The sequence below is a fragment of the Hippocampus guttulatus genome, chromosome 20, assembly GCF_054856545.1.
Source record: "Hippocampus guttulatus isolate MCC_2025c chromosome 20, RoL_Hgut_1.0, whole genome shotgun sequence".
NCBI lineage: Eukaryota > Metazoa > Chordata > Actinopteri > Syngnathiformes > Syngnathidae > Hippocampus > Hippocampus guttulatus.
Window position 1 is genome coordinate 1,369,149 of NC_141280.1, and position 12,636 is coordinate 1,381,784.

Consider the following 12,636-nt stretch of genomic DNA (forward strand, 5'->3'; position numbering starts at 1 on the left):
AAGGAAATGCAGATTTTTCTTCACTTTGCGCGTGGTGTAACAAAGCCAGAAGAGTTTGAAGACCCGAATTCATCTGTAACGAGGGTGCCCAACCGAAGATCGACTTTTTCAAGCCACCACGGTGGTGAATTGCAGATGAAACAAACCTTGAATGAGAAGAACCGCATCTGAAAGGTGACCTGCTTTTTTTTTTTTTTTTTTTTTAACACGGACACAAATCTTTTTTTTCCCAATTTCCGTCTCGCCGTCGACGTTTGACGCACAATCTTCAAGCTTGTTCTGTCCTTGTCTCGCATGATGCCAACTTCTTTTTGTTCTCGTCTCAAAAGGCCCCCCCCGGTGAACAGAAAAGCTCCGGTTACACTCGTCAACAACCCAACAATAAGGACACGCACACCATCGCCGGTGTGCCGCCACAAAGGTATCTGTGATCCCAACCTCCAGACAAAAGACGTTTGCAAATCCGCGGAACAGAAAAGTATTGAGAGAGAAGAGTGAAGGGAGCGGCCTTTCGTAACCCCGCGACGTGGCGGCCATGTTGGAAAAATAAAATGCACTGCACTTCAGTCGTCTGCCGTCTGCGTTAAGCTTGCATAAAGGGGGGGGGGGGGGGGTAGTGGCGCAGACCCGGCCGAGATGTATTTTTTTTTTTTGTCCTTGAATTTATTCTCTTTATTTCAACAATTGGGATTTCCGGTGCTTGCAAGCTCACTCGTGCCGGAAGATAAACACTTTCGTCATCCCGATGGGGATATTAAGTCTTATTACCGGTAGTCTAATTTCATCCATCCGTGATTTCGAATGCGCGTATTCGCACGGGCGTGCCGCAACCTATGAAAGTGGTTAACGAGAAGCAAAAAATCGATGTTTTCATGTCTGCTCGTCGTCATTCGGGTCATTGTTGAGCTGAGGCCCCCTCCCGGTTGGCTTTGGACCGACATTTTTCTGGACTTTGTATTGACCCAAAATAGGGAATTGATTTTGGTATTCAGAGTCGTCTGTGCTCCTCCCAGTCGCATCGACATTTTTCTCGCCGCATCAAATGGCAACAGACATACTGTATCTCCATCGCAAATTCCAATCCAGACCCGCCAAGCCTGTCTGGGCAGTCTCGGAATCATCAAATCAAACAAATGAAATCGGCCTATCCATAAAAGGGCTTTTCTGATAAGTCGCACCGTAAAGAAGCAAAGATGTGACATTCTTCATTGTTCAACAGTCATCCCGTTGTGCAAGAAGAGCCGTATTGCCGCGATACTCATTATAATACCACTATTATATGTTTACACATCAAATATTTGCCCTCAGGGAATTTTAGCGTGAAATCAGCACAGCAGACTATGACGTTTAGTCTCGCAATGTTCAGGAACGTCGATGCAAGTAAACCTTCCTGAGGCCTCGCTTGCTCGGCATCACTATTTTGCCGCAGGTTATTCATTCCCGAGAGGTCATTTAGAACCGTTGTTTGGGTGTCATCGTTTGGATTTCATTTCATCTTTTCCCTGTCGCGATTATCAGTGCAGAATTACGCAAACGTCTCTGTCAGCAGAAAATACGCACAAGGAAACAAAAGAGTGAAAAATACTGTGTTGTGTTTTTGTGTGTGTGTTTTTGTGTGCGTGCGCGTGTGTGTGTCTTACCAAATTTCAGGAAGTATTTGAAGCGGCGTGTTTCCCATAGTTCAGTATACGGGTTGGGCAGGCTTTGACGAGGTGGAAGCTTGTGTCATGAACTGAGCTCTCCGCGCACACACAAGCGCCAATCTCAGCAGGAGACGGAAGAAATGTGAACCGAGGTAAGAAACCGCATTACCGCTACCTCTTATGTCTATGTGGGTTCTTTTGTTTTTTTGTTTGTTTCATCTTTTTTTTTTTTTTCCCCCAGTAATTTGTTGAATGGATAAAACGAATGACCGATTTTCTCACGCAACCTGGGATATTATTGATATCTCGCTTGGCTTAGTTAAAAGAAAGAAAAACCCTAAAAATATACTATATATACTATAAAAATATAAAATATTTTAAAAATATACTATAAAAATATGATATATATAAAATAAATATGAAATAAATATAAAAATATACTATAGATTGGCGCTCTTCACGTCATCGCCTATGCACCCATTTTATTTCGAGGAGCCGGTGATAGCTTGGTGACCTTGCCGGGGGTCACCGGTTGGCCTGCAGGGTCAGCGGCAGCATGTTGACGTCGCGAGCTGGTCCCCCGACTCGGACGCCAGAAGCGCTTTGCCCAGTGACGAACGTTTCTGCTGTTCCGATCTTGGCCGTCGCCCGTGTTTTGATCTTGCTGGCAAACACCCATAAGACTGGCATGGAAACACAAAAGCATAGCCGTCCGTCTTTATTGTATTTTTTTTGGCAGCGTGGGGAAATTGTCCACGCGGTGTGTCAAGCTAAATACTTGGCACGCACATTTTATTGTTTTTGTTTTTACTGTGTATTTGAACAAGCGTTTGTGTGAAAACCTGCTTCTCAGCATTGCCACCAGGAATTTTCCTTGCTGGACTGATATGGCCGAGTTGTATAAGTGAGCCCGATTCGACGTACCGTTCTTTGTTCACTTGGAAAACCTGACCATTGCGTTGCCCTAACGACAAGTTAGCGCGCCACACTAATCCCTCCGACGTGTTGTATTCCAAAGTCTCGGAAGAAGGAAAAAAAAGGGAGCCAAAGTGTACTCTGCTTTCTAATCCGATGCTGAATCACGACATGCCGCCTACGTGAGGTCGGCTCCGGTCTGGCGGGCGCACGCCATGAGAGGTTGTTGATCGTGATGGCACCGCACTCGATTTCAAATTTGAGGGGAATCGCGGCAGGCGTTTGGGCCGCCGTCAAATTTTGGGCGTTCTCCTCCGAGAAGGGGCACGGCCGCCTTCCTTTGAGCACTTGGGTTTTAATTTTCTTTTTTTTTTAGCAGCTATAAGAAGTCAAAGTATCCAAAGTATTCCACTTCGATGGGTATTCAACAAGTACTCAACTTTCACTTGTTTTGTTTACGCTTTGTTAGCGCTCATTAGTGCGGATTGAACATTAATTCCAGGAGATAATTCATATCATGTTCCTCGAAAGTACTAAAAGTCTGAACAATGAATCACGATAATTAGTAGTTTTACAAAGTGCTCATATGCCTTGCCAGGTGTTTTTTTTTTTTTTTTTTTTTACAATCCAGAGACTAATTTTCAGATTTCAAACACTTGTACCGGTTAATTGCACTGCTCAAGCGGTATTTTGTTTCACTTTTCTCTTCAGCCGTGTTGTTTAATTGGATGATTGCCGTCGGCATGCCAAATTTCACACCATGAGCTCAGATAACACCGATTGCGTTGGTGACAACAAAAAAAAAAGCGAACAAAGCTGGCTGAAGGATGAAAAGAAAAAAAAACGGAATTAATTGAATTCTTGTTTGTTTTGGTTTTTTTTTCTTCTCTTTTTAGGAATGGCAATAAGTAAGAATGGCTTGATCGTTGTTCTCCTCATCGTCACACTCTGCATTTTGGAAACCGGAAACATCTTCAAGTTGTCAAACCCGGTAGGCTCTCCGCGTCAAAGCCTTTTCGCATGTCCTACCACGCTATTGTATTTAATGTCGCACGACCGACATTATGCTGGCACATGAAGAGCCAAAAATGTATTTTAGGTGATACTTGGTGTTAAAGGTTTGTCCACTGACATGGACAATCCAATTAACTCATTTAGTACCAGCCAATTCTAGACCAAGTCTAAAAAGACGTTTAAAAACGTCTTTGGGAGTGAATGAGTTAAAATGTCTTGTTTTTTTTTTTTTTCTCCCCACTTTTTTAAGGAACAGGTCCGCTTCGGAGAACAACACATCATTAGGGAGAAAAGGCAAGGTGAGTGAGAGTAATTCGACTGAATATTTATGGGAAATACTCGACAGCGGTTCAACCTATCCATACCCGGACAGAACTTCCCTGACTGCGTGCGATTTGTGGAAAGCGCTAGTTGAGATGGTGCGTGTTCCCCCCACAGAGCCGCTCGGCCGGTACCAATACGAAGTGTCCGTTGAGCTAAATGTGACAAGTGTTGAGACAGTGGATTACCTCCGTGGCCTGCTGCACAATCGCAGCTCTTCCCTGCCTCTGGGTCCCAGTGCCAATTTGACACACATTAACATCACCCAAGGTAGGCTCTTCGATGGCAGCGCGTCATGTTTATCAATGTTTTTGTATCTTGGAAACAAAAAAGCAGGGTCACGCCGTTTGTCTGCTGGCCGTGTCTACCAGACCAAAAAAAAAACTTTCTTTACAAACAGGCTCATGCAATCTGCTATGGGGGAAAATAAGGGCAGGTTCTGGAGGCGGTAAGGTGCCGTGCGGCCATTTCAAGATTTGAAACCAAACCATAGGAAAGAACTCTAAAATGAGCCAGTTGCTCTTACGAGTACCAGCCAAGAGGCGAGCAGCAGCATTTTAAAATCGCTGTTCAGTTGGAGACCCAAGTTCAAGCCAGAATGGGACGAACGAGGGGCCACCGGGACCAAACGCCTCACTCTAGTCTTCTTTTCATTGGAATTCAAGAAATCCGATGCCACACTTGGCACGAACAATGAATCTGCGGCCCTCCTTGAAATCTGTTCACTTTGTTCTTAGGAATGCCCGAGACAACGGTGTCAGATAAACAGATTAATGCTGTTCTTTTGTTGTCTGAATTCAAGTTTTTCTGGTCATTTCTATTGTACAAGGCGGCTGTTATGGCGGCTTGGGGAGTGGGGGGGGGGGGGGGGGGGGGTTCACTTCAACAAGGAAGTGTGGACATTTGATATTCTTTCCACTTTGACACGGCAGGGTTGTCAATGATTGAGCTGTATTAGAGGAAGGGCCGAGTTCCCAAGCGCTTCCGAAGATCCACATATCAAATAAAGTCCAGTATCTGGCATGTGCAAATAACCCTTTGTCGTCAATCATTTCATCATCATCATCTCATCCTTTTTATTTTTAGTTTGCTATCTCAATGGGAGCCACTTCCAGTGCCGATGCCAGGAAGACTTTTTCTGGCCAAGTGACACCTGCGTGACATACCAAGCCTGCGATGAGATTGTTAATGATGCCTGCACATGTATCCACGGTATCCCCCCCGAAGGGCACTACTGCCAACCGAAAACGGGTGAAACCTCACTCTATATGGCTCGTTTGACAGAAATTCTGTTTTTCGAGGAATGTCGGCTTCATGTTGACTTATTTCGTGAGAGACAAGTTGTTGAATATATGAACGCCGGACATTCAGAGACGCATCTCACATCACTTTTTCTCTAAATTCTGGATTTCTTTTGCAGGCCCGCGGTTTGCCACAACAGTCGGCAACACGGCGGCGACTCTTGAACCAACGACACCAACGAGTAAGAGCTCATCTCAATTTTTTTCCCATTGTGACATTGGACATTGTAGAGTTGTTTTTATTTATTTTTTCCTACAGACACATTATTGGACACGACGACTGGAGTGCCAACGACACCAATAGGTAAGACTTTCTGAATTCTGTGACCAGAAGAGACTATTTGTTCAAATGCGTCGCTGCATGATGGATCCGTTTTGCAGACCCACCGTTCCCAACACCAAGTTCCACAAGCACCTTCAAAACCACAACAAGTGGAGTATCCGCAACAGTGACGAGTAAGCGCACGACCTCCCACGTACGACGCATTGCAGCGTCTTCAGAAGGAGTCTCAAAAGAGAATTTGATCTGTCGTCCAATTGGAATTCACACGCTTATTATCCCGACATCTCCTACAGGCGCAACGCCGCTTTCGACAACGACGGTTTCAAGCACTCCCACTGCGGTCTCGACGACGTCAGCAGCAAGTGTGTCAAAAATCTCTTTGTTTAAAACCGGATCATGTTTGTTTCCGTCATTTGACAGACGAGATTGATTGACACCACATATGAGGATGAATCGGTCTTGTATTGTGCCGTGTTCCCATCGGATCTATCCCCCCGGGCAGCACCTCCATTTGTTTTTGAATACGTCTTCTCCATCGAGCTGAGCACCACGAACGAAAGCGCGATAAATCGACTGAGGAGCATTCTGAGAAACGTGACTTATCCCATCGCCGTAGACGTCGGCGCCTACCCCGCAATCTCTGAAATCAACATGACGACAGGTAAATTAATAAAAAAAAGTCATTTGCATCATTTGAAAAGAAATGATTGGGACAGAGGACATGAAGGCTTTTCGGTGTTCTTATTTCTAGTTTGCAGTCCAAGCAGTAACGGTGTTCAGTGCAGATGCGAGGATCGGTATCGTTGGTCATGTGACCAGTGTTTCCTGCATGGATCATGTGACAACATCACAGACGACACGTGCGGATGCATCGAGGGGATTCCTCTGGGTGGACTCTATTGCCAATCTATCGATCAAAACAGTAAGCAAGAAAGAATTGTTTCATAAGTGCCAAAATGTATTTTGATGATGAGGACGTATCGACGACGCTTCTCTTTTTGTTTCTTTGAAGTCGCTTCTGTCTGTCCCACCACAAGCGTCTTTCCGACAACATCATGTAAGTGAGATTTGTTTTTTTTCAAACCAGATCAACGTTCACCAAATCTTTCTGTACACACACACAAAATCCTGCAGCATGAGACAGGGCTATGTTTTGGGGGTTTTGATTTAGATTTGATTGACTTATTGCTTATACATAACCCACCTAACTTCAAAGTTCCATCAGGTTTCTTCGCTCAAATTATGATTAACTCATTCACTCCCAAAGACGTTTTTAAACGTCTTTTCAGACTCGCTTCAGAATTGGCTGGTATTGAATGAGTTAAAAAATGTTTCATCTTTTTTGCAGATACAACATTGGAGTCGACAACTGCAACACCAACAACTCCTGGAACGGATGCTACGACGTTTCAAGCACCGACAACTGTCGCAAATACGACAACTCGAGCGCCGGCAACTGTCACAAATACGACAATAAGAAACACGACAACGCAAGCGCCGACAACTGTCGCAAATACGACAATAACAAATACGACAACTCGAGCGCCGACAACTGTCGCAAATACCACAATAACACACACGACAACTGTCGTAAACACGACAACGCAAGCGCCGACAACTGTCGCAAATACGACAATAACAAACACGACAACGCAAGCGCCGACAACTTCTGCAACAAAGTCCACGACTACTCAAGCGCCAACCGCCGTCACAAATACGACATCAACTCAAGCACCAACAAGTAAGAATCCATTTTTCATGATGTTGTGAAGCGGCGTTCATCACAGACAAAGGAATGTTACGAAAAGAAGTACAGTCAAACGTCATCGTGGTCGCTACACTTCGGGCAAACGGTGCTGCCGTGGTTGCCGGAAAGATCGTGTGAATACGTCATGACCACAGAGCTTGCTTTCTCTTTTTATATCGACTTGTTTTTGCGACAGATGAAGCTGTGCTCATCTTGATTTCCACTCAGCTACTTTTTTTTATGCTTTCCGTTTTCTCTCTCAAAAGTATTCCAATTGGAGATGTCCATCCGATTCGACAAAGAGTACACTCCGGAACTAAGCGATAAAACCAGCTCCGTTTACAAGGACTTTGAGTCTCAGATCAGGCCTGTGGTAGGTGCCGGGAGAATCCCTTTTTTTTTTAAACATATATTTCGACTTGTTCAACCCTAATGGTGACTTTGACTTCCAGTTATTCGACCAATACGGAAGGCTAACAGGATTCGTCAGCGCTTCTGTGACGGCTTTCAGGTAAACGTGGCGCAAACGGTCGGAACTTGGTTGAAAGTCCCCGTTGGTTTGCTTCCGTTTCTTCTTCTTCCAGGCCGGGAAGCGTGATTACAGACTTTACCGTTGAAACATCGCGAGTGGACGCTCGGGAACTTGCCGCGGCGAATCAGGGATTCTCCGTCGCCGTGCAGCCGATCGCTAGCGTCATCGGTTCTGTTACTGCGCTTTACAATAGTAAGTTTCACCATCCCCGTGGGCAACTTTACCCTGACCGCTAACCTTTGACCTTTTCCTCAGGTCCGACTGAAATCGCATTTCCGCCTGTGACTTATACCGGAAGGTCAATGACCTTGACGTGTGGCCCCGCTCCCGAGAGCATTCAGTTAGGACCCGTCCCTCAAGCTCGATGGAAATTAAATGGAAAGGAAATCAAAGCGGGCGGACGCATCCGAGTCACTTCGTCCGCTCGCGCGTCCGAGCTTACGGTCACGAACGTGATTCTGGCAGATGCCGGTAAGTCGACACTCGCGCCGTTAATGCAAAGACCGAATTACGATCATGCCCGAATTCTTTTGCAACTTGTTTTGTCTTTTTTGGCCCAGGGCTTTATGAATGTCATCTAATAGACGACGCCGTGACTTTTGTGCAAGTGGGACACGCGACGAAAATCAGACAAGCGCCGAACGTGCGAGTGCCGAGCAAAGTCAATGTGAAGTGTTCAGACGGGGGGACGCAGCCGCTTCGATGTTGCGTGCAGTCCAACTATGTTGTCAGGTGGTTTCTGGACGCCGGCGTTTTAAACTCCGGTAAGCCAGCCATGAAAAGTTCACCGCCCTGCCCCTGCCGTTTTTTCCCAGCAACGTTTTTAACATTTTCGCAGAGGAAAAGACCGACGAGGAAAGCTACTGCATTTTGCACCGATATCGTCTGAGTGGCTGCAGAGATTCGCCAACCCGAGAATTACGTTTTACATGCAGAGTAGACGATCCGCAAGGCTTTGAAGAGACAGCAACAATGATCCTTTTTAATGAGAGTAAGAGCACCCTTTTAAACGTGCCTTTTACTTTTTTTGATTGATTAGTCTCACGATGACGTCGGCATTTTTTTTTTTTTCCCCTCGCAAAAGACGTCGCATGTAATGATCCGCTGTACGGGAGCGGACGACCAAATGACGTGTCGACCGTAGCGTGTGATCCGGGTCAAGAGGGGAGCAGGACTGCCATATGCAGGGAGACGGGAGAATGGATCCTCCTGGAAGACACTTGCATCGTGACCGCAATCAAGGACTTGCTCGTCGTTTCTGAGGTAAGTGATCACATTTCGCATATTTCCCTTTTCGGATAGGTGAAAATGATCGATCGGCGATGCCCGTTTAGGATACTCACAGTTAGGAAAAGCCTTCCCGAGGCGCAAGCTTTTCACGCGCGGTAACGGGTCGATCGCGGGAGGCCCGTCGCTTGAAAAGTCCATCTTGGGTCCAAAAAAATCTCGGGCACCCTCGTGAGGGTTTCATTTTTCAGCACTCCAGCGAATGACTTGTTGAGTGATCAATGCAGAAATGTACTTCATTCCAAAAATGTTTCTGACCTTGCATTCCATGCAGGATTTGGTCGAAGAGGAAGCTCCGCAATTAGCCGCAAATCTTAGCGAAGTGGTCCAGGAGCAAAAACAAGAAATTGCAAATTCATCCGCGACCATCTCGGCGATCGTCAGCATCCTGAGCGTCATCGCCAACGTTTCGACCCAAGTGAACGAAACCGTCATGGAGGTACGATTGGCCGTTCGCTAGCGGCGCCGATGCGGCGCGGCCGACGAGTCCCATCGGGAAAGACGTCTTTCTTTGCAGAACGTGCTGGCGACGGTCGACGTCCTCGTCGGCGACGACGCCAGACAATCCTGGCGAGTCCTGAGAGAAAACGTCACTCGCAACGACAGCTCCAGATTGCTCAGCTCGATGGAGACTCTGGCCGATGAGCTCGTCGGGGAGTTCACCATCAGAACCGGGTTCATTCAGCTCAACAGGACCAGGTTCAACGACTCCTTTGCGGCGGATTTCAACTCAAGCGTCGGCATCGATATTCCAAACGCCGACGGTAACGATGTCGATATCACCGTCATCGTTTTCTCCACCCTGGACAACGTCCTGCCGCCTCGCAACGCCAGCTATGACGGCACGTCCGCAAACAACACCGACGGCACGTCCGCTTCCTTTAATGACAGCCTGAACGCGGCGGTGGCGCTTGTCAAAGTCAAAACGGACATCCGGAATGTTACTCTGAGTTTCAAGAAGCGGAACGACTCGCTGACTCAGAATCCGCAGTGCGTCTTTTGGAACTTCAGCCTTTTTGACGGCTCGGGCGCTTGGGACGACCGGGGTTGCGCGTTCGTTTCCGACACCGACGACGTCGTGACCTGCAGCTGCGACCACCTCACCTCCTTCTCCATTCTGATGGCAACGGGTATCCCCGAGTCGATACGAGCGGCTTTAGATCTCATCACGTACATCGGAGTCGGCATATCGATGGCGAGCCTGCTCATTTGTCTCCTCGTCGAAGCGTACGTGTGGAAAGCCTTGACGAGGAACAGCACGGCGTTCATGCGCCACGTGTGCATCGTCAACACCGCCCTGTCTCTGCTGATCGCCGACATCTGTTTCATCGTCGCAGCCTCTTACGCCAAGAACCCCCTCGAGAACCCGGGAGAGGACCGTCGGGTTCCTCTGGCGCCGTGTACCACCGCGACATTTTTCATGCACTTGTTCTACCTGGCCCTCTTCTTCTGGATGCTGGCGTCGGGTCTTCTTCTGTTCTACCGAACCGTCATGGTTTTCTCGCAGATGTCCAAGGCGGCCATGATGGCCATTGGCTTTCTTTTCGGCTACGTTTGCCCCCTCATCATCGCCGTCGTCACCGTCGCTGCCACAGCCCCGGGCAAAGGATACATCAGGGAAAACGACGCATGCTGGCTGAACTGGAGCAAGACCAAAGCCCTGCTGGCCTTGGTAATACCGGCCTTGGTTGTCGTTTTTATCAACATTTTGATCGTCATCGTGGTCATGTTCAAAATGCTAAGAAGAGGCGTCGGGGAGGCGGCTCCTCCTGACGAAAAGCACACGCTGGTTGTCATTGCCAGATGCGTGATCATTTTGACTCCTTTGTTTGGACTGACGTGGGCTTTGGGAGTGGGGACCATGGTTTCGTCCACCAATGAGGGGATCCACATTGCGTTTGCCTTCTTCAATTCGCTGCAGGTAAATTTGCTTCGCGCCATCACCAAATGGCAGGGGTGTCAAACTCACACATGACATGACAAATGGACATTTTCGCACGGATCGTGCAAGTTGACGCTCATTGATTTTCTTTCGGAGGCCCACAAAAAGGCCACGGGCCTGGAGTTTGACACCAATGCCATATGGTTTTTCAACCATCAGTATGGTGTAACTTTGGTCTTGTTTTTAATTTCTCTCTCTTTTTCTTTTTTTTTTTTAGGGTTTCTTTATTTTAGTGTTTGGGACACTGCTGGATTCAAAGGTAATTTCTTGTGAAAAAAAGTTGATAGGAATTGAACGTGGGCGGCACAGCGGGGGACTGGGTAGCACATCGGCCTCACAGCGCAGAGTGGCGGGGTTCGATTCCGGCTCGGGCCTTCCTGTCTGGCGTTTGTATATTCTCCGCGTGCCTGCGTGGGTTTTCTCCGGGTACTTGGTTTCCTCCCACATTCCCAAACCATGCATGCCAGGCTAATGGAAGGCTCTAAATTGTCCCTCGTGTGAATGGTTGTTTTTCGATGTGTGCCCTGCAATCGGCTGGCGAGCAGTCCGGTGTGTACCCGGGTGCCCAAAGCCAGCTAGGATGGGCTACGGCACACCCGCGGCCCTCCTGAGAATAAACCGATGGATGGACTAATTTCATTCAGCACACTCATCTGTTGCTGCAAAGCCACTCTGCTTCCTCTTTTGGCCAAAACGCGCGATTAGTGTCTAGTCAACATTATTACTACATTGTTTCCAAAAGCACAGCCATCAAGTGAAATGATTGATTTTCAATTTGATTCAAATGATAGATCCGAGCCGTTCTCTCCAAAAAACTACCTGTATCAAGCTCAGGCTCCGGCTCCAATCAAACTGCAGTAAGTGATTTGACGATCATTTATGCATGACATAAAATGTATCCTTACAAACTTGTCATGTTGTCTCTTTTGGCTAGTTTGATGTGTAATCGTGTTCTTGACTTTGTTATCTCTATCAGAGTACAAGTGCTGGTGTTTCTTCTTCAAGTGGTCTCAAATGGTTGCGAAAACTACGTGGGAAAAAATGTGAGTTATTGACCCCCATCCCGCCAGACCCGCATATTCAAATTGATTTTCTAATCAAGACTTTGTTGTCTGTCCTCCAGATGTCTACCATGTGTGGGAGGCTACAAATTCAAGCGGCGCCAGTGGCTCTGAGCCATTCTCCAATATCTGAATCAGATGAATAATCACTCATAAAATGGGCTTTACTTCAGATTTAAGAAATCTGTCGCTCTGTACGATTTAGTACAATGTGATATTTCAACTGCACCGAGTCATCAACAATCGTCGTTTCAAAACACTGCAGTGGCATAAATACCCGGCATGCGTTCTTGGACTGGTTTGTGCCAGCACTGTGTGGAATGCACGATTTTGAAGTTACGCGGAGTTACGGGTCTGTTAAATCACCTTAAGTTTGACCACTAGTGACAATGCATTTGGTGATGCTGATGCTCACCTGCACACTCTAAACATCCTTCTTTGTTGTAAAAAAAATAAAAAAAATGGAAAAACGAATTAATTTTCTTATTTCCTAAAATGTAGCCGAAAAAAGTACTTAATTCATGCACAATTAGGCACGCTGACCTCAGCAAAGATTAGTCATTCTGAGGTTTTGTGGTTATAATGGGTGT

General features: G+C 46.8%; 1 protein-coding gene across 3 annotated transcripts; it reads left to right on the forward strand.

The window, feature by feature from the left end:
* Positions 1-1,676: 1,676 nt before the first annotated feature.
* On the forward strand, positions 1,677-12,520 carry LOC147187426 (adhesion G protein-coupled receptor F3-like). 3 transcript variants are annotated; one of them, XM_086100288.1, is made up of 26 exons: positions 1,677-1,795; positions 3,455-3,549; positions 3,823-3,871; positions 4,011-4,163; positions 4,980-5,144; positions 5,314-5,376; positions 5,454-5,498; positions 5,576-5,650; positions 5,771-5,839; positions 5,980-6,138; positions 6,229-6,399; positions 6,490-6,534; positions 6,826-7,218; positions 7,491-7,597; positions 7,677-7,735; positions 7,809-7,948; positions 8,012-8,227; positions 8,317-8,520; positions 8,595-8,747; positions 8,841-9,019; positions 9,318-9,482; positions 9,561-10,964; positions 11,203-11,244; positions 11,777-11,842; positions 11,962-12,028; positions 12,109-12,520. In XM_086100288.1, the coding sequence occupies exons 2-26, from the start codon at positions 3,457-3,459 to the stop codon at positions 12,177-12,179; spliced, it is 4,353 nt and encodes a 1,450-aa protein (XP_085956414.1). In that variant the 5' UTR covers positions 1,677-1,795; positions 3,455-3,456; the 3' UTR covers positions 12,180-12,520. The 3 variants fall into 3 exon arrangements, 2 of the variants coding, with proteins under 2 accessions (XP_085956414.1, XP_085956415.1); XM_086100289.1 differs by having other exon boundaries at positions 3,829-3,871; XR_015097653.1 differs by lacking the exons at positions 11,962-12,028; positions 12,109-12,520 and having other exon boundaries at positions 9,561-10,715; positions 10,847-10,964.
* Positions 12,521-12,636: the final 116 nt, after the last annotated feature.

Excerpts from the sequence above, each read along its gene's own strand:
- LOC147187426 (XM_086100288.1), top strand. The coding sequence starts at position 3,457 with ATGGCAATAAGTAAGAATGGCTTGATCGTTGTTCTCCTCATCGTCACA. Across the intron at positions 11,843-11,961 it reads CCGGCTCCAATCAAACTGCA|AGTACAAGTGCTGGTGTTTC; the intron begins GTAAGTGATTTG and ends TATCTCTATCAG. Across the intron at positions 12,029-12,108 it reads AAAACTACGTGGGAAAAAAT|ATGTCTACCATGTGTGGGAG; the intron begins GTGAGTTATTGA and ends TCTGTCCTCCAG.